The 22,367-nt window shown below is 37.8% G+C and overlaps 1 protein-coding gene across 2 annotated transcripts in view; it reads left to right on the forward strand.

Moving 5' to 3' along the window:
• PIP4K2A (phosphatidylinositol-5-phosphate 4-kinase type 2 alpha) overlaps positions 1–22,367 on the forward strand; it is a 67,563-nt gene that overhangs the window by 36,919 nt on the left and 8,277 nt on the right. For both annotated transcript variants that reach the window (XR_003085616.2, XM_007436351.4), the window contains exons 4-9: positions 5,031–5,183; positions 9,998–10,144; positions 14,337–14,375; positions 16,639–16,752; positions 18,855–19,095; positions 21,746–21,849. Coding sequence is in view for 1 of the 2 variants with exons in the window: in XM_007436351.4 (XP_007436413.1) it covers positions 5,031–5,183; positions 9,998–10,144; positions 14,337–14,375; positions 16,639–16,752; positions 18,855–19,095; positions 21,746–21,849 (798 nt within the window). In the remaining variant the exon portion in view is untranslated. The remainder of the gene's footprint in view (positions 1–5,030; positions 5,184–9,997; positions 10,145–14,336; positions 14,376–16,638; positions 16,753–18,854; positions 19,096–21,745; positions 21,850–22,367) is intronic.

The raw sequence follows: 22,367 nt of genomic DNA on the forward strand, positions 1-22,367 counted from the left end.
ATCAGGCAAAGTGGGTGGACCTCAGATTTTTGCCATAATAGGCCTTTTTTCTGTATAGGACATTTAAATCAAATATCATTCAGATATCTAAGCCTCAAACTATAGAATATATTTGATAATTCTTAGAAGTTACTAAAGTCTAAATTTGTTGACTCTAGATGTCAAACTTCTATATAGTAGTACTCAACAGCAGAAATGGTAATATAAAAAAATTTAAAAAGAAGGTAATTTTATCTTTCAGTTTGAAATTGCTTAACACAGAAAGTTTTTTTCCCCTCATTTGATGGGAACGTTCCCTCACAAGGTGAAGGGTATATTCTGAATGTCTCCTTTTGACAGCTGAAGTAGCAAATGTTTATTGATAGATGGACTTTAAATCATGTGTGTGGGTTTATGTGTTGTCTAAAATAGCCTTTCTCCAATGTGGAGATTGTCATATGGGTCAGATTACAACTCCCAGCACCCCCAGCCAATAATATGCAGGTGGGAGAAGGCTGATCTGAAAGACCATCAGAGGATGGTGATTCTATATTGAGTAAGATGTGGCATACTAATGTAATCCAGCAATCCAGAAAATATATTTTTGAATAGATTAACTGGAGAGGAAAGAACATTATTGCTTTTAAGTTAACTATTCAAATATATTAGCAAAAATAATCAACTTCTTGATTAAAAACTGGTTGGAATTCTCAAGATAAAATAGTGCATATTTCAATTATTTGGCAGGATGGTCAGCTCAAATATTAAGTGCTATTGTTCTCTCTGTGACACATAGTATCCTTTTAATTAGTCAGTGTTGATGGTTAATGTTGATATTACCACTCATAAAAAATACAAAACAAAATCCCAACCTTCTTAATTAATTTCTAGGGTTCCAGCTAACAACCAGTGTTTTCCTAATGATTATGGAACTGATACGCATGATTTCATGACACATGCTGTTGCTGATATTGTTTAGTACTTCAGCGATTTTTATGGCAGAGTTATGGACTTTTATATAAAAAAGTGGTTTTCTGTTTTGTTGATAAACCTAGAAAATGGAAATGTTATCAACAATGCAATCTTGGATATTAGCTGAATTTTTCTGGTGTGATCCACAGAAGTCTCTCTTTCTCCCGAAAAGCCAATCCTCACCCCAGTTGTGTTTTCCACACTGAATGAGGAAGGGAGTGAAAGAAAACTGATTCCCCATAGCCAGTGGAAGCAAGAAAGCAGCTGATTCCTTCTGTACATGGAAAAACTGCTACCTCAAGGTGGCACTGAGAGAGAGAAAGCTTGTCAAAACTCCTTTCTGTCATAATGTGGCCCTCTGAGCCAGTATAGATCAGCAATAGCTGCTCTGAGCTTCTGGGAGATATGTAAAATGTTGCAGATATATGAAGCTTAGAATGATTCCACATCACTTTAAAAAGTCCAGATTCGTTTATATAAGAACTTTAGTAAAAAAATAATAATAATAAAGCTGCATCAAATCCAAAAATTAAAGCACAAAAACATCAGACATTGTTTGATGCCTTTAGAACTCCAAGAAGGAGTCCCATGGGATTTTTTAAAAAATCCTTTCCCTGGTCAAGTTATTTTGCCTCTGGTGTTGAAAGTGAATTGGAATCTGGCAAATGATCTTAATGTTCAAACCATTTGATATGGCAATATACAGTGGGGCAAAAAAGTATTTAGTCAGCCACCAATTGTGCAAGTTCTCCCACTTAAAAAGATGAGAGAGGCCTGTAATTTTCATCATAGGTATACCTCAACTATGAGAGACAAAATGGGGGAAAAAATCCAGAAAATTACATTGTCTGATTTTTAAAGAATTTATTTGCAAATCATGGTGGAAAATAAGTATTTGGCCAATATCAAAAGTTCATCTCAATACTTTGTTATATATCCTTTGTTGGCAATGACAGAGGTCAAACGTTTTCTGTAAGTCTTCACAAGGTTTTCACACACTGTTGCTGGTATTTTGGCCCATTCCTCCATGCAGATCTCCTCTAGAGCAGTGATGTTTTGGGGCTGTTGCTGGGCAACACAGACCTTCAACTCCCTCCAAAGGTTTTCCATGGGGTTGAGATCTGGAGACTGGCTAGGCCACTCCAGGACCTTGAAATGCTTCTTACGAAGCCACTCCTTCGTTGCCCAGGCGGTGTGTTTGGGATCATTGTCATGCTGAAAGACCCAGCCACATTTCATCTTCAGTGCCCTTGCTGATGGATTTTGATCACTCAAAATCTCACGATACATGGCCCCATTCATTCTTTCCTTTACACGGATCAGTCGTCCTGGTCCCTTTGCAGAACAACAGCCCCAAATCATGATGTTTCCACCCCCATGCTTCACAGTAGGTATGGTGTTCTTTGGATGCAACTCAGTATTCTCTCGCCTCCAAACACAACGAGTTGAGTTTAGACCAAAACATTCTACTTTGGTTTCATCTGACCATATGACTTTCTCCCAATCCTCTTCTGGATCATCCAAATGCTCTCTAGCAAACTTCAGACGGGCCCGGACATGTACTGGCTTAAGCAGGGGGACACATCTGGCACTGCAGGATTTGAGTCCCTGGCGGCATAGTGTGTTACTGATGGTAGCCTTTGTTACTTTGGTCCCAGCTCTCTGCAGGTCATTCACTAGGTCCCCTCATGTGGTTCTGGGATTTTTGCTCACCATTCTTGTGATCATTTTGACCCCACGGGGTGAGATCTTGCATGGAGCCCCAGATCGAGGGAGATTATCAGTGGTCTTATATGTCTTCCATTTTCTAATTATTGCTCCCACAGTTGATTTCTTCACACCAAGCTGCTTGCCTATTGCAGATTCAGTCTTCCCAGCCTGGTGCAGGTCTACAATTTTGTTTCTGGTGTCCTTCAACAGCTCTTTGGTCTTGGCCATAGTGGAGTTTGGAGTGTGACTGTTTGAGGTTGTGGACAGGTGTCTTTTATACTGATAACAAGGTCAAACAGGTGCCATTACTACAGGTAACGAGTGGAGGACAGAGGAGCCTCTTAAAGAAGTAGTTACAGGTCTGTGAGAGCCAGACATCTTGCTTGTTTGTAGGTGACCAAATACTTATTTTCCACCATGATTTGCAAATAAATTCTTTAAAAATCAGACAGTGTGATTTTCTGGATTTTTTTTCTCATTTTGTCTCTCATAGTTGAGGTATACCTATGATGAAAATTACAGGCCTCTCTCATCTTTTTAAGTGGGAGAACTTGCACAATTGGTGGCTGACTAAATACTTTTTTGCCCCACTGTATGCCCTAGAAGCCAAGATGTTTAAGGTCTTAGATCAGCAGTAGTACTTGCCAAGCAATATAGTTCCCATGAGATCCAATACAAATGCTTCCTTGGCAACCACAGGACTTACTTTCCTACCTGATGTTATTCTTTTTTTAGATTCCTTTATTTATTTATTTTTAAATGGAGGGAGTTGACATGCTGCAAAGCAAGTTGCATCATTTTTATTTACAAGACTGTCTCTGGGCCTTGCATAAATCCCATGGGCATTTTTAGAAAATAAAAATAGTGAGCGGCCAGAGTCCAGAGCCATCCTTGGAAGTCTGCCCACCTGGCTAGAAAAAAAGACTGCTGGAATAGTAAAGAGCACTCTATAGGTTTAGAGGGTGGAGAGCAAACCTATTTGTTGGCATTTTGTGAGAACTTTTGTGACATGTTCTCAAAATCCCAAATATGCCCTCCAGCTCAAAAAGGTTACCTATTTCCTTCCTTCCTTCCTTCCTTCCTTCCTTCCTTCCTTCCTTCCTTCCATCCATCCATCCATCCATCCATCCATCCATCCATCTGTCTATTTCTATGTGGTTTGCTGCCACTTTAATCCTAATTTTCAGAATACACTAAGATGAGATAAGCACCATTTCAGGGGCACTTTAATTAAGCAATTTAAAAGCCTTATTATATTTATATGGAAATAGTTGTCTTGCAAAAAGCCTATGCATTTGTTCATCTAGCAATTGCTTTTCTGTTTTTACAGAAAAAGAAATGTTAAATTTCAGCTCGTATTATGTATGACAAGGGGTAGGCTTCTAATTATTGTCAGCAATTTATGGGCTGGGTGGCAGGCTATCATGTTTCAGTAGTGTTCCTCCTTTTTATTCATTGGTATGAATTCCTTATGGGGACGCAGTGGCGCAGCGGCTTAATGACGCTGAAAGTTGCCGGCCAGAAATGGTCGACACTTCAGCGGTTTGAGCCCAGCTTCGTGCAGCAGAGCTCCTGCTTCCTCCCCAAGTCCTGTCAACCCAACAGTTCAAAAACTTACGTGAGTAGATAAATGGGTACTCTCACTCCGGTGGGAGGAAAAATGCTGGCAGCCCCTTGCAGAAGGAGTCAGGAGCAGTTGCTGGTAGTGCGGGGAAAAAAAAATCGTACATATAGTGTGGATTTGAAAGAGGATTCAGGAAAAGGGTTGATTTAGTTCCACTTACAAACTCAAAATGCTTCTCTTCCCCTAACTCTTAAGCATGGAGATCAGGACAAAACTCAGTCAATTTAAACTAGATTTGAACTAAAATGAGGGGTATATTTTGAGCACATTATATGCGCTCACCAATATATTCTTCTTTGATTCATTTGTTTCAGTGGTAATCCTTCATTACATAAGCAAAATAGATGGGCTCCATGATATTCCTTCTTCACAGGATCAAAATGGTACCTTCAGAAGCATCACAATATAAGACAGGGCTCTAAATAGGCTTTTGGAAATATTTCTGGAAAGTTCCTTCCCTTCTGCTGAAAATGTTCCTTCTCAGCAGCCAGTACACCCCTACGTTACAGCTGGTGAAATATCTTCCTCTTGGTCTTTTGTGCTGTTAATTACACTGTTTTCTCTAGAAGGGTCGTGGCTCTATTTACAAATGTCACAATATTGTTAATTGATTCTCAACCCTGATCTTTTTGCAAGGTGTTCCTGATAACGGTAGTGTTTTGACTATATCACAGTCCAGTTAGACATTTTATAGGTTAATTATGCTAATTTCTAGTTCTGACACTATCTTTAATTAATACAACAGAATTCCTTGACAAGAAGTTGTCCACTTGCTAATGATTCTCCAGCTCGGAGTGGTGCCCGATTCCACAGCTCTTATGACAAAAGATATGTCATCAAAACTATAACAAGTGAAGATGTAGCAGAAATGCACAATATACTGAAGAAATACCACCAGGTAATTCATTATTTGCTTTGGGAATGAGATTGTTGTAAGAAAAAACCCTTCATTGATCAAATGTTTATATAATGTCTTAGGAAATGGGCACTACAACTCAGATGTATTGCCAATGTATTTTCGATGAATTTGCCATTTATTATACAATATATAACATCTGTGGTTTAAAAAATCCATGAAGACACCTCTAGAAGTTTTGTTACATTTTAATCTTATTCTGTATTAAAATGAAACTATGCTGAATAATTGTTATGTTGGCTTCTTGTTGAAAACAAGTAGTTGAAAATATATCCTGAGTGTTGCTTGACAAGAATGTGTTTGAATCCGGATTGGCTGCCAAAATTTTCCCATTAAAATTGAAATCTATACATTCTTCTATTATTAGAACAATTATGAAAGGTTTAGAACGAAGAAAAAGCATCTGAGATTATCTGAGATCAAGAAGCAGGATCAGTCCCAAGGGCAGAATCCTTCCATATTGACTTTGTACAGGCTGGATGAGGATGGGGTGACATCCAAGCCATGCAAATGGGATTAGGCTCATGAGATGATACATTGACCATCAGGTGGCACTGTATTTCATCCTTTATTGGGATTCTTCAGATGCAGGTAGTCAGGTGTTATTCTGTGTGATTCAAACCCTCTACTGAGAATTGAATTCACAGACCTTTGCATTTTAGCTGACTATATTCAGTGCATTAGCTTTAGGTGCTATCTAGATCAGTGGATGCAGGAAGGGACATCTGAAAGCTTTCAGAATTTTATATACTGTCCACCTTCCTTTAAGCTTTCAGAATAGAGAAATACAGATGTTACATGTCACACATTGGCTACCTGCATCAGAAGAGTCCCAGTAAAGAATGAAACTCATCACGTGGTCCCTCTTGGTGGTCATTATAACTGAAAATACCACATAAGGTATACACTGTGCTAAAATAGAGAAATTCCACCCTGCTCCTCAGAAGGGGCAAGAAGTCATGTAAAATCCTGTATAAAGGGGCATGACATAGACACAACCTTGGCGAACTTAAAGCTGAATAATTTAGGAAATGGGGGAGGATGTAATGTTGCTATTGAAGCTGTGATAGAAGTAATTGGCAGGTGAAGTGGGGTGTGGCTAAGATGTGTACAGTATATACATATCTAAAAAAGAAGGGTAGAAGAGCCATACTAGCTATGCTTGTAAAGGACATATGTTTCTAAGTAAGGATGAACAGAACTCAAAAATTTGGAAAGGGAGTATTTCCTCTCTGCACCATGTCAAGCATGGATGTTCCTAAATCAGTGAGTTTTGCACATCATTAGTCTGTGGCCATCTATGGACCTTAGGTGACAAAAGGGCTGGTCACTACTATATAGTTAATAAAAGTGCATGTTTATTTTAATTTATCCTGTGATGGAACCAAAATGATACAGGTTTCTACACCTGTGAATTATAGTGCCTTTAAACATTTTGAATCTTCATACTTGACAGTTTGCCTTCTTGCAAAAAAATATTTTCTCAAAGCTAATTGGAGAATGATCTAATGAAGCTGTACCAATGATAAATATGAATGTGAAAGGACTGCTATATGCCCTTGCTAGCTGTGTAATTCTCTTCTAGAAGCTGACAGAACCTGAACCAGTTCTATTTTTTAAGTGTTATTCTCACATGAAGCATTGTAGGTCAAGATTTTATACTGAGGGAATAAAAATTCAGATATGCATTTCAGTTTTATATAATTTGTTTTTTTTCATTCTCCATGAACTAGTGCAATTCTAGAATATACTTGCAATCTTAAATCCAAATGAAAATCCATTTCTTTTGCCAAACTGTATGCTGGATACTCTGCCACAATTAAACTGGAATTTATTGAAGTGATCAGAGTCCCAAAGAACAATGAACAAAGTCAATGGAGACAATTATTGATATAAAATAAAGATTTGATCAGAAGTGACAGTGACTGGACAGCTGATAAGTCATTTCTGTCCAAGGGAGATAATATAAAAACAATGAAGTTGTAAATTATAATATAGATAAGGCTTAGCTTTCTCATTATGGGGAAGTTTCAAAAGGCTTTTTGTATAATGTCAGATGATAGTGGTGGATTTCACTGCTGTGGAATGATCTCGGGATATTGACCACTTTTCAGGAACACAGCCGTTTTGTCCAGCAACAATAGCACTATAGTGATTTTTACCACACTTAATAATATTTACTCAGCTAATCATATTAGAATGCCTTATTTTTTTCACTCTGCCCACAATGCACATAGCACGGATACTTTGACCAAAGCAGTCAATTTGAACTTGAATCATGGTAAAACTTACTCAGTTTTCAGCAGCAACACTAAGTTTATTTTTCTTTAGACCACAAAATCCTCCACTAGTATAAAACAGGTTTTGACGTATCTCCTGATAGTAATGCACACTGCCTTCTAAATAGTAGAGCGGATTAAATGTTTTCTAAATAAAACAATTGCAATCCGCACTAAAGGAACCAACATTAACCAGAAGTTGACACAACTGAGAGATCTGTATCAGTACAGAATAAATAAAGAAGTCAAGCTTCCCTAATAAGCCAGTAGGGTTTTCCCCACAAAAAAACAACCACCACCACATTACAAATAAGAAATGGCCCCCTGAAGTGATTTGATAAAATGGACTAAAATAAGCAGTATTCTAAGCTGTGCTTGCAGCTTAACTTTAATTAGCCCCTATTTCAGTTGATTCTCAGTTCATACTTTACTAAAGCTCTTTTTATGTTCCTTATTCCAAATGTTGAAAAAAGAGTATACTTTAGTTTCATAGAGAACTTAATACTTCAGTAAATTCAAGCTATAAGCTTGGCTAGAAAAAAAAGGCCAGACTTTAAAAATGTGAAATGTATTCTAAACTAATATCCCTGCCTTCTCAAAGTATCTGATTTAAAGTTGTTATATTCATTTCACTATTAAATTCAGTTGTCTTAGATTCTTACTGTTGAATAAGAATATAAAATAGAAGCTTCCTTTGGGTATAATGGAAGGGATTATTCTCTACTTAACCATCCCTGCTACTAAATTCATTACAAGAAGGAAACGTTGGTGTTTATGTGGCCCTACCTACTAGTCTTAGTCTCATTAGATAACCAGGAGAGCAAATTAATCTACTGAATTAAAATGTACGTGCATATTTACTTCGTTACTGATAGATACATCAGTTTATAGTGCATTTACAAGCCATGGAGAATGTCATAGGCCAAATTTATTTAGAGTCATGGGCATGCTTATGGAATTAAAATCCACATTTTATGAGCAGCAGTGTAATTTTATGTGAGCTCTAATCCTTACTTAAAATATTACATCAAACATTTTATTATGTTTGAATACTTTAGTCTTTTCTATGCATCATGGGCTTGTTCTTCCACAGGTCTATATTCATATTTTGTTTTTGTTATAATCCTGAATTAGAAGTTTATGATTCAAAATTGTGACTGCCTTCAGATACCATTACATTATCTATGACAATTGTTTGAAAATTATCAGTTCATATACTGTCAAAGTATCTACATTTTGTAATTGATGCAGAACTGCTGAAGATTTCAAAACTAGGTATTTTTCTTCTGCACTTTACTGATTTCTTTTTAAGAAAGTGTTCTTCTGAAAATAAAATATCAGCTTTATATGTTTTTTGGAAACTAATTTTGCATATCAGAGAATTAAATAATATCAGCTAATTGTATTTGTACATTTCCATAGCAGTAAAATTGCTGTACTGTATAACTGTATCTGTAAACTCTAATTTTTATTTTATATAACTGTGTATGAAAATCTGAGACCTCTATTGAGTATCCAAATCAGCAGGGTAATCATTGTAGCAACAGGATTTTCCCTTTCCCCAGCAATGCTGTGAGGGCCTGAGGAGTTGAAAAGCTCCTGTGCCGTTGATGAACACAATATAGAATGCTCTGCAGCTAGAACCTCTTTGGTTTCAATACATCTTCATTCCATTATATGAAAAAGCAGAAGTCTTAAACATGCTTAGATTAAATCTTTAGAGCGTCATCTTTTTTAGGGTGAAAACACCAACCAAATAGTGTTTTTGACCCGTTGTGTACATTGAGAGCCAATGTCATGTAGTGGTTAAGGTGTTGGACTAGAACTGAGGAGACTTGGGGCAAGTCAAACTCTCTCAGCTCAGCTTTCTTTACAAGGATGTGGTTGTTGGGAAAAATTGGAGGAGGAAATATGTATATATATATATATATATATATATATATATATATATATCTGGAAGAATGAGATATATCAAGTTAATACAATAAATGCTGTCTTTACTAGTTGAACAGGGAATTATATCTATTTTGATAGCTCCCATATATCTGCAGGTGGCAGGCTCCAAGGAGGACCTCCTTTTTTGTGAGGGAATGCTGAAATCTTAGAAGTGAAAGTACATAGTTTCTACCTGCTGCAAGTGAACTGTTTAATCATGAGGTGCAGATTTGAGGTGAGAACTAGTAGAGAAGGGAATTGGTAGGTTATATGGATTCTAAATGTTTATGAAAATCAAACACCTTGAAGAAACTTCAAATAAAATTGAAGATTTCACATGTTCACATATCACATCCTTACTGAAGTTTTTAATTCTGTGCAATTTTCATGCTGCAAAGGCCACCAATAATTAAAGGATGTGGATATTATAAAAACCCTTTTCTAAGTATTTCTTGACAGTGTAATTTTTTCAGTGATTTATTGCATCTGACTTCATATCACTTTATGTATCTATACAAGAGAAGTTCTAAAATATGTACTAACATTCTAATATTCCTTCCTTTTTCTAAAATGTCACTATAGTATATAGTGGAATGTCATGGCAACACACTACTTCCACAATTTTTGGGCATGTACCGGCTTACTGTTGATGGAGTTGAAGTGTATATGATTGTTACAAGAAATGTATTCAGCCATCGTTTATCTGTTTATAGAAAATATGATTTAAAGGTGAGCAATTTTTTTTTCCTCTGGGCATTACAGTAGTTCTCTTAATAGTTCTGCAAATAGTCCCTCTCCAAAGGAGAAGGAAGGAAGGGGAAGGGGAAGAAAGGGGAGGGGAGGGGAAGGGAAGGGAGGGGTCAGGCCCAGCCCAAGAACAACGATGAAACAGTCCAAGCTAGTACACTTCCTTTATTTGCTTACACTTTATAGACAGAATCTTGCCAAACTAAATCTATACTACAGCAACTAGTGGATATACACTGTGAGATTGTAGGGAGTGGCTATCCTGAATCTCTTAGTCTTCTCACACTCCCCCTGCGGACTGTGTTGCCTCTTGCCTCCTCCCCACTCCTGGAATGCTCCCCCTCTTTCCTGATAGCCTTGATCTCCCACAGAAGAGGAGGGAGGGAGGGAGGGAGGGAGGGAGGGAGGGAGGGAGGGAGGGAGGGAAGGAAGGAAGGAAGGAAGGAAGGAAGGAAGGAAGGAAGGAAGGAAGGAAGGAAGGAAGGAAGGAAGGAAGGAAGGAAGGAAGGAAGGAGCCAGCCCCAACCCTATTAGACTCTTTAAAGGCTAGTAATTATGACGCATTAAAACATTTCACCAAATAATTTTGTTGAGCTATGATTATTAAAATAGCATTTGTGGCTTATCCAACAACAAAACCTTTTATGGAAATAATATAATTGAGCTGCATTGTGTGTTGTAAAATAAGTGACCGGGCAAAGAGATGCTAGCTAAAGTAACTAAGTGCTAATGCTTTCAGTCAAAGCCATTTGAGAGGTTAAAAAAATAGCTGAAGAGACTGTTTCATCCTTAATGCATTTTATAGGCTGCTGTATTCTGCACACAATTTTTTTTTTGTAATGAATAGAAGTACTACAATAGATTAAAGCAGTTCCCTGTATCATTTGATATTTAAAACTATTTAGCAGATGACTAAAAAAACCATACTAAGCAATTTCTATTTTTGTCACCTCAATCAGATATATTTTAGACGTCAGTCTTATATCCACTTACCTGGGAGTAAGCCTTATTGAACATAAGGGGGCCTTTGAGTAGATAAAGAAAAGATTGTGCAGTTGGTTCAAATTAGATTATCATATCCTGCCTCATTTCCTTAGGGTCAGGGTTAGGAAGTGGGGTGGGTCAGGAAAAGAAAACCCTACACTTGAGATTGATTGGCTCCTGTCAAGTAGCCTTCAGAGTACTTTATTTTAAGTGGTTGGTGCATACTGTATTAGCAGAAGAAAATATTGTTTTCCCATATAACTTTTTAAAAGACTTTCACATTTGCTGAGATAGACTGAGATAACTGCAGACTGTAGAATGTGATAGCTTGGTCTCTAGAATATAAATCATCAATGTTTTATTGGCTTACATTCTTTTAAAAACATAATGCAAAGCAATTTACCTAGCTGTTCTAGAAAGGCAGTATCAAGTTTATTTCACACCCTTGGATAAATGTGCCATATAAAGGGTGGTATAAAAGGTTTTCCCACTTCAACAGAATTTCTGTCCCTCCATCAACCATGAATGAGTAATCAGGTTTTTTTTCATCATAATTTTTATTAGAATTTTTTAAAAAATAGATAAAAGATAAACACAGAAAAAATATAGAAAATGAAATTAAGAGAAAGAAAAGAGAAAGAAAAAGTGCAGTAGATAAGAGAAGAAAAAGAAAAAATATTTAAAGCAGCAACTTCCAATTTTCCTTACAACAGTTACAAACATACTTATTGTCACTCCTCCCCCATCAAGTTACATCACATAATTCTCTTCTTCCCATATTCAATCCTTTTCAGTCAGTAAATCCAGAAACCATCATGTCATTTTCATTCATTTTCAGCAAAAGTCCATAAAGAGTTGCCAGTCTTGATCAGTCTCATAGCTGATGGGTCTGATAGTCTTAGTGGGCTGCTTACTAGTTGACCACAGTCAGATACAGGTAGTCCTCAGATAACGACCATTCGTTTAGCAACTGTTCGAAGTTACAGCAGCACTGAATGAATGGTACTTACACCTAGTCCCCAAAGTTATAGCCATTGCAGCACCCCTCTAGTCATGTGATCAAAATTCAGGAACTTGGCAGCCGGCCTGCACTTATGACCACAGGGGCACTTCAGCTCTCCCCACCTGTTTATCTCCCCCATCTCTGCCCTTTTGGCCGTCATGCACATCAGCACTCCTTCGCAGCGGTAGCAGCACTGGTGGTGCTGGTGCTGAAGTGGAGGCCTGGCGTCTTCAGCAGTCCCACCAGCCGCCGCCACCCCCAGGCTTCTACTTCAGCCCCAGCGCCAGTGGCACCACCACCAAGGAGTGCCACCTCAAACCCCACACCATGGCCAGCCACCCCAGAATCACAGCGCAAAGCCCCTGCCACACCCACCTGACCTTCACTATCTTCCTCCTCCTGCTGCTGATGAGGCGCGCCTGGCCTGGCCCTATGTGAGGCAGCTGCTGGCCGCTCCAGGCCTTCTTCCTGAGGCCGCACTTACTTTTCTCCAAATCACACTGCCCTCACAATGCTTCAGGAGGCCTTGATGTTGCGCTTTATGACTGCATCACTTAGCGACGGAAATTCCAGTTACCATAGTTAACTGCAGACTAACTGTACTCCAAGGGGGACGCGGTGGCGCAGCGGCTTAATGACGCTGAAAGTTGCTGGCCAGAAATGGTCGACGCTTCAGCGGTTCGAGTCCAGCCTTCACGTTAAACAGGGTGAGCTCCTGTTTCCTCCCCAGTTCCTGTCAACCCAACAGTTCGAAAACTCACGTGAGTAGATAAATGGGGACTCTCACTCCGGTGGGAGGAAAAATGCTGGCGGCGCCTTGCAAAAAAGGAGTTGGGAGCAGTTGCCGGTAAGCGCGAAAAACCGCGCGCGCCCGAAAAGGGCGCGAAGCAATGGAAACCCCGCCTCCTGCGCTCGCCAGCTGGGCTCTGCCCTAGGAAGGAGGCTCTGGCAAACCACTTCCGAAAAACAGTTGCCTTGAAAACTGCAAGGACTCGTCCAAGCAGTCACTGCAGGGTCAGCAATGACTGAGCGCAGACAAAAAAAAAAAAAAAACTGTACTCCAAAAACGCCAGTGGGAAAATGGCAATTTATCTTTTGAACTTTATTATGATGCCATTTGTGAGCAAGATTAAATGAGAAATTTTTGCCACTCGCTACCTGCTTATAACATCTCCAAATGGGATCTCACAATATGCTATCATATTAGAGGTTTTAGCCTAGTACTTGGCAAATCAAATTAGCACAAAGTATTTCCATTCCTTTTTCAACAGTGAAGCTCATTGGGTATCTTTTGGGAACTTCATACACCCAGTATGACTATGAGTGCCTAATACTGGAGGATCTATATGTGTTTTTGGTAGCTGGGATAAGAGTAAAATAAAAATATATTAGTTTAAGTAAATGTATTATTGTTTTAATTTTCAAAGCTGCAATTCTTAATTAGCATAAAATATTAAATTTCACTATCCTCCCATCATATCAATACTTTAAAATATTTGACACGTATTTGACTGGTTAATTGATCTCTAATAATTCGGATTCATTTTACAATAAAATGTATGTTTAATTTTTTTTTAATACATACTATACACCATTTTGAAAGTGAGTTACAATTCAGAGTAATCCAGGGAGGGGGACGGGGGGTGGGTAGATACATGCTTAAACATATGTGCACACCTGTCCACACATTGTAAAACAAGGTAACAACTATTTTATTCATACCAGTACTTTAAATTCCTTCCAGAGGTATATGGAAAACCACTAAAACTCTCATTTTTTGAACTGGCTGAAATTTAAGAGAGATATACAGAAGCAGGTTAATGCATGTAATCGTTTACAGTAATTATGTGTGGTTTTTACCAGAGCATTGAGAACAGGGACACACTTCCTCTATTCAGGAATGGTTATGGCTGACATGTTAGTAGCTAATAGACTCCAGATGCTTGTAGTATAATAGAAGAAAATAGTAATAGGGCCAAGAAAATCCAAATCTCCATAAAGAGAATTTTCTTTTGTTATTATCTATGTTAATCCAGACTGTTTGAATTGTAGTTTTATATTTGTTCATAATATAATAATCTGAGTGAGTTTAGAATACATTCTATTAGGCTAACGATGAAAACCTTACTGTAATTCTGTCCTTCAGTATTGTTCTAGTTAACAAAATGTGCTGTGTTTTTCTTTCAGGGTTCAACAGTAGCGAGAGAAGCCAGTGACAAAGAAAAGGTGTGGCAAAGTTATATTTACATACTTAGTCATCTGCCTTCAACTTGTAAGAAAGAGCAAATGTATGTTAGTTGTGGAATATTATTCTTGGCAGCCTTCTTGGGTGCGATTCTATGCCTGCTTAACTGCCATAAGACGCACTGAACTCAAATTAAAACCAAACATACATAGGGATCCATTTCTTACTGGTGGCAGATTGCATCCATTATGATTTCCCTTTAATCAAATCTTACAGATTTCATTAGGTTGTAACTTTAACTTTTTGTAAGCCTTCTTAGGAACCTGCTGAAGAATGAAGTATAAATAAATTATTCCAGCTATTGTCAATGAAAGCAGTTTTGATAGTGTTGAGAATGGGAAATATTTATTTCAGACTATAGGTTTGAAATAAATTCCTCAGAAGTTTTGGCAACAGTACTAAAATTCAGAAGCTGTAGATTAAAAACAAACTCCTTTCAATTTAATGGGGACAGGTCCCATTTTTACACTAATGCTTTAATGTCAAGATTTCTAAAGCTAACTATGGCTTCAAAAGTCTTCATACTGACCTAGAATAGTTTTCTCCAAATTGGTTCTGTCCGGATCTGTTTGGATCACAGTTCCTGGAATTCTCAGTCAACATGATCAGGATTCTTGTTCCAGCACTTGTTCCATGTTGGAGAAGGCTGAGCTGAGTGTTGTGAAAGAACCAGTTAAACTGAATCCAAAAATGATGACCTGCTTGTGAAGTGGAAACCCAAAATCAACTTCCAGTCATGGTGCTGTGCAAACTGTTGTGCAAATGATTGTAGGAAAACTTTAGCAACTGTTTTACTTCTGACCATGATGAACGTTTTCCTTACATTGTGACAGTTTGACAGTAATAACATTGACTTTATCAAAACATGTATTTGAACGTACTCTCTTTTTGGGTTAGAGAAGAACGATAGGCTTCTACAATCATTAAATTCTGACAGCTAATGCTTTGACTTTTCTTTGCTTAATTTCTACAGTGAATTTTGTAGATTATGCATGAGTAATCTGGAGTACCTTGTAGTTCTCAGTCTCTCATAGGAGTTCTATACTGTGAAACACACAACTGTTACAGTACAGTTATTTGTGGCTGGTTATCTGAATGTCTTGCTAGTGAGGGAACTGTTGCTCTAACAAATAAACAGCAATTTCTTGAGTCTTCTAGCATTTCTGTTGTACCAAGTATTAGCTCTTAGAGGATATATTTCCACAGCTTCCCCTCCCCTCTTTCCTTCTTGTATTGTGTGAAATGTACATCAGTACATTGTTGCACATTAAAATATTTTTCATGCGATCATAGAGCTAGAATGGGCAGTTAGGCCATAAGGTCTAAGCCTTTTCTCAGTGTAGAAATTCAGATTAAAGCTTTGTTGATAATAGCTTTTAGCTAGTCACTGATACTTCATTGTCATTGCCCTGGTCAGGTTGGCTTTACCATTGTGGACATCTTTTCAAAAGTCTTCATAAGTATTTCAAGCACAAATATTTTTATAACAACTTATCTTGATGTCTAATTAGTCCCTTAACATTTTGATTCATAGTTACATCTCTCTGTTTTCTTTATCTTCTTTGTCTTAAGGTCCAGCTTGGGGTTCCTTGCACAAAATTATGCACAAGAAAATAATTATTTTATGAATAGTGATCCCTAAGCACGACTTAAAATCAGTTTAACAGCTCATCACTTTGAGTCTTTCATGAACAATATTGTTGCATTTTCTATTATCATGGTAAATTGGGGAGAACTTAAGCCTCAGACCTGCTCCTGAACTGATAGCACAGATTTTAGAAAGGTCTCTGAACAGGATTACCTGTTTTGTTACTTGCAGGATGTTTTATCAGTGATGTATTTGCAGCCATTCTTGCTAGTTCCTGCAATGTAAAACAGGTTTTGTTGTTAGATCATCACCTAATTTTTAGGGGATTTATATTAGTAAATAGTGAAATGCATTAAACATTGATTTTATAGATCAGAATATTTTATGGTTTAATGTAAGCATATGAGTTATGAAAACAAACAAGGGCTGTCTTAATGAAAGAGGAAAATAAGATGCTAGTATTTTTGTATCTACATTATGTTAGAAATGGTACAGTGTACTCTGGTGCTATAGCTCTGTAATGCCCCCTCGTGGCTATTATTTTGCATTTTTGATGGCTCTGCATGATTAGTTGTACTCTGGTCAGACAACTGATGTTTCATTATTCTGTTGCCTTCATTGTCTTGAAATGGCTTTTATTTGTCTGTCTGTCTTAGGCCAAAGAACTCCCAACGTTTAAAGACAATGACTTCATCAATGATGGTCAAAAGATTTATATTGATGAAGCCAACAAAAAGATGTTCCTTGAAAAACTTAAAAAGGATGTTGAGGTAAGAATTCTAGGCTATCCTTGCTAAAACCACTGATGTCTATCATTGTACCACCTAACTGATGGGACTGATAACTGAAATATTTCAAGATGTTCCTGCACAGATACATTCAATATCTGCACATTCCTTGAAAATTGCTTTGGGCCTTCTGTGCTGACAGCATCTCTTCGCTGTTCATTAAAGCAGCCACAATGTTTGTTTGTTTTTTCCCCAAGCTTGCATGGAAACTAGAAAAAGGCAGCCTGCTTCCATGAATATTCAACATGTGCAGTGAAACAGGGGAGACAGAATGGATGCCCAAAAACAGGCGTACCTCTCTCATGTCTGTGAGTGATAGGAATGGAGCTGAAAGACCTTTGCTCTCTGCACTGTCTAGATTTACTGTGTTGGTTTACAACAAACTGGCAATAACCAATAAAGCCCCTTTATTGTATAAAGGGTATAATATTCCAATACCTTATCACTATAAAATAGTGATTCTGCCTCTTCTGTTTTTAAATACTTGAATATTCATGGTATTTTACCTTGCCTTGCTAATTTGCACTATAAACATTTGGTAATGTGCCTGTGAAATATGGATCAAGTTGTCTTTCCGCTGTTTAAATATGGTGGGTTCTTAGATGGTCACCCTTATAATTGGCCTTGTGATGAGCACAGCATTCCTTAAAATTCCTACAGCAGTATTACCTTTGTATATAAGCAATTATTGTAAGGTAGTTTAGACTCTTACGTTGATAACGGAAGGTTAGAACTGAATCATGATTTATTTTATATTCACAATTTTTTTTAATTGTTTTGCTGAGAATTACATTTGGCGGGTCCCAGGAGGCAGGCCTTCTCTGCTGTGGTGGCTGCCTTGTGGAATCTTCTCCCCCAGGAAGTGAGATTAGCTCCATCCCTCTTAACATTCCGTAAGTCCCTCAAGGCCTGGCCATGTGATCAGGCCTGGGGCTCCCAGGGGACCCGGGAGATTTTATGATGGCTCCCTGATTAATTTTATCCCCTCCTGCTTTGTGTGTTTTTACTGTTTTTTTATATGAAGCTGTTTTTATGTATTTTTTAATTGTTGTACGCCGCCCAGAGTCACCTTGTATGAGATGGGCAGCTATATAAATATGATAGATAGATAGATAGATAGATAGATAGATAGATAGATAGATAGATAGATAGAGCAGATCAGTAGCTTTGCTCCTGCAAAAGGTTATGCTTTCACATCTATTGCATTTCAATGCATTTTACTTTTTATACTGACTAAATATTTTATTTATCTACAGCGATTTTCCTCAGTCTGGTATGGTCCTGATGTATTAGACTTCAGTTCCTATAATCCCTTGCCAATTTGTGATGGAAGCTGGGGATTATGGGAGTTGAAATCTAACTGACCTGAAATGCGTTCAGTCTGGGTTGAAGTAACAGATCTTAAGATCATAGTGTTGCTTCTGTGTAGGGCATTCTTTTTATGGGGGGGATGCATTTTCTGGGGCTGGCTGATTATTTGTTTTAGCTTCTATTTGTATTCTGCTAGGCTTTGACCAATCAATTCAATATGCTTTCATTCCTTTAATGTATAGATAGCTTGTATGTCAACATTCTTCCTATAAGGACGGAGAGGAAGTAAATGTGATAACTGTTCCAGTCTTTCCTTCAGGATTGATTTTCAGGGCCCAAATAAGCCTGATACTCTTCATGTGGCTTTCAGTGGCTGATACTTTTAACAGTTAGCTGATGTGGAGGGGAAGGAATCAAACCAGATCAGGGCTGTAGTAGAGAATTGTCCCTGTTGTGTTTCCAATTTAATCCTTCACTTGCACCTGCTACCATCATGGACTGAAACACGGGGCCTTGGTATAGTAGAGACTTCAGCACACCAGATATGGATTGTGGGAACTGAAATCCAACAGGTTTGGGCAGACACCACATTCAGTTGCTTTAACTTTATGTGTTACATTCTTGAAATACTTTTTGTATTTTTCATTAAACCCTACTTTTTGATCTTCACTTGAACAAATCTGTGCTAGTAGAAGCTAACATTGCTGCATTAAAAGTATCATTTTTCTGATTAGATCATGGATTCCTTTTTTTCTTATGTTATTGCTGTCTAGTTCCTTGCCCAATTAAAACTCATGGATTATAGCTTGCTGGTTGGAATTCATGATGTTGAAAGAGCAGAGCAAGAGGAAGTAGAATGTGAAGAGAATGATGAAGATGAAGGAGAAAGTGATGGGGCTCACCCAATTGGAACACCTCCGGATAGCCCAGGAAATACACTGAACAGTTTGCAGCCTTTAGCTCCAGGAGAATTTGATCCAACCATTGATGTTTATGGTATAAAATGCCATGAAAGTAAGTGGCTTTGCTTTAAATATTTAGAAGTGAAGGACATTATGGTTTTTGCACAATCTCTGAGTTTTTAAAAGAACCACATAAGGATCAAAAACATGCTTTATGGAGTTTCTCATTCATCCTAGTAGGATTTCAGACCTATTTCTCAACATGGCTGAAACTAAATTATGTGTTAATATGTAAAATTATAGGTACTCTGAGGAGTGGAGCACAGCTATTTATCTTTATATTTATGTATTTTAAATGTTTATATCCTGCCTGTCATATAGTACATCTCCAAGTGGGGTACAGAATTAAAAATACATTAGAATACAATAAAATGTAGTAACATACAAACACATAAAACATACAGTTGATTACCATAATATGGTAGTTTAGTTGTTCCATCATAAGCCTCCAGATTTGAAGGCGAATAGAATTATTTTCAGCAGCCACCTAGTTGCTGAATGAAGTAGAAATCAAGAAATGCTTAGTTGGTATCCCAGAAAAAAGTACTTTTATTTGCTTTACTTAGAAAATCTATTTACTAAACAATAGTGTTCTTGATATTGCCAAATAAACCACAGCTATTAGTGTGGCTGTATAGCTATAACAAAAAGCAAGTCATTGCTTTGGCGTATTTCCCAAAATTTTTGGTCTTTTCAGCATGAAACTCAATTCCATTATTTTTCTTCTGAAGAAAAGAAAATAGAGAAAACTGTTCTAAGCAAGGATAATGGAAATAGGTTTGTATTGAAAATATCAGTCTCCTGGTCTGTGTTCATACAGCATTTCAAAATTGCCAGAAGTGGATTTAGTCCAAGTGCTGAAAGCATTAGAAAATAGATGTGAGCATTATCACTGGGAATTGTATATTAAAACAAAATCACTAGCATCTTGCTGTCTTTGCCAGATACATTGCTCCATTGTCAATGTATTTGTGACAATCTTATATAAGTCTACTCAGAAGCAGTCTATTTAAATTCGATGAAGCTTTCTTCCAATGTATGATTGCAGACTAATTCTAGGATTTAAAAGGGTTCTGCAAATTGAGACATGAATCAAAAGCATGGTACATCATATGTGTACCCAGTCTTCACATTCTGTGGTCTCTGACCTGCTTATGGATTTAGTTCATGTGTTCCTGCTCCTACTTCTTTCAGTCCCAATCATTTCTTCAGCAGATGGAGCAGAACTGAAGCCCTGATAAATATGATAAAATCTGACAAGATAAAGGATTTCAAACTATTTTTTTAAAGGAAATTCTTTGACTAACAACAGAACTCTCTTTGGAGATGAAGGGATAGAATAAAATTTTATTTTGGCTCCATAGTGTTTAGCATTTAAAATATTGAAACCATTATATATGCATTATCCTATTGCTGTTTAAGAATCAGTTTGATGTAGTGGTTAAGGCACCAGGATAGAAACCAGGAGTCTGTGAATTCTAGTCCCACCTTAGGCATGAAGCCAGCTTGGTGACCTTGGGCCAATCACTCTCTCTTAGCCCTAGGAAGAAGCAGGCAATGGCAAACCACTTCTGAAATTTTGCCAAGAAAAATGCAGGGACTTGTCTAGGCAGTCGCCAGGAGTCAACACTGACTCAGAGACACATATACATACATACTGCTCTTTACATCAGCTCTGTACGATACAGTATTTATGATATTGGTAATTCATACAGTTATTCAAAATATATGTCAGACCTACAAAATTGGAGGTGGAAGAGATTATTGAGGTCATCTAGAACAATCCTTGCCCAGTGCTTGAATCCACTAGTGCAGCATCTGTAGAGATGGCCATCCAGCTTCTGTTTAAGCCCTTCCAGCCAAGGAAAGTCCCCTACATCCTGAGACAGTCTGTTCCATTGTTGAACAGCTCTTTCCATTAGGAAATTTCTCCAGATGTCCAGCCAACATTAAAACCCATTGTTTCTTTTCCTGTCTTCTGGAACAACTCTAAACGGTTCTTCCCATCTGGTGTATGACAGGCCTTCAGATGGATGAAGACAGCTGTCCTATATCCCTGGCAGTTTGCCATTGCCTGCTTCTTCCTAGGGCTAAGAGTGAGTTTCTTCAGACTAAACATACCCAACACCTCCAAATATTTTTTAGGTTTTTCCTTCTGGGTACCTTATCATCTTGGTGTACTTTGCAGTCAGGGCTACCTTAACCGATTTGAAAACTTTAAGAACTCATCACTTAGCTGTTTCTTATCAAACCAGTACAATATAAACCCTTATTGGTGGAATGCGCACAGATTTTCTTGCAATTTAAGAAGGTTAAGTTTTAACCTTGTAAGCCACCCAGAGTCACATAGGTGAGATGGGTGGTTATATAAATCAAATAAATTAAATAAAGATTGCCAAATCCTGCCTGCCTTTTATAGCCATTTTAAATGGCTAAAATCCAGCCATTCTTAAGAAGGCTTAATAAAATGTAGCATTAATATTTGTACTCATCCCCCAACCCAGTAATATATCATCACAATTCCCCCTAATATCATACTTGAGATACTTTTGTTCATGCTGGTTGGGGATGATGTGACTTGAAATTCAATATATCTGAAGTTCACCAGTTTGGGAGTGTTTCAGTTTATCCCAATTTATATTTGTTCATTTAACAATCTCCTTAGATACAGTTTTAATTCCATTTCCTTCCCTCCTCCACAGATGCAGCTAGAAAAGAGGTATACTTTATGGCTATTATTGATATTCTTACTCATTACGATGCCAAAAAGAAAGCTGCCCATGCTGCAAAAACTGTGAAACATGGGGTGAGTATGCCTCTGTTGCACACTCCTTCTGTCAGTGATTTTTAGGGGTTGGACCATTAAAGAGTTTCCATGTAGAGATGCTTAGATTCCCCTGGCTCCCTATCTCTGAGGGCCTGTCTAAAATGAGGAGAGACCAGATATGAGAGATGTTTCCACTTCGTCTCACAAGGCAGTCATGAGAGTATGGCTCGGTTTACTTTAGGAATTTGTTATTGGTGAGGATGGGAATTTACCTTTCTCAAATTACATTCCCTTCTGAAGGGACTGTTCTCTCTCTTATATACGCGAGTCTCCTATAATTTAATTTAAAAATAATTTCTGGAAATAGTCTGAAGAGTTGTAGAGTAATGTCTAGGGTTGGAAATGTGTAGAACCTCTCACAGGTGGAGAATAGAAACAAAACCATCACCACCCTCCATCTTCCCAGAAGGGAATTTTTCTCTCCAGCCGGGAGCCACCTATCCACTCTGGCTATTTTTCCAGTTAAGAATCCTGTCAACTCTGGGAAGAGTTTTCAT

This window comes from Python bivittatus, unplaced genomic scaffold, assembly GCF_059951505.1.
Source record: "Python bivittatus isolate LINGU-HERP-01145 unplaced genomic scaffold, Pbiv_v1 ctg000610_np1212, whole genome shotgun sequence".
NCBI classification, from domain to species: domain Eukaryota; kingdom Metazoa; phylum Chordata; class Lepidosauria; order Squamata; family Pythonidae; genus Python; species Python bivittatus.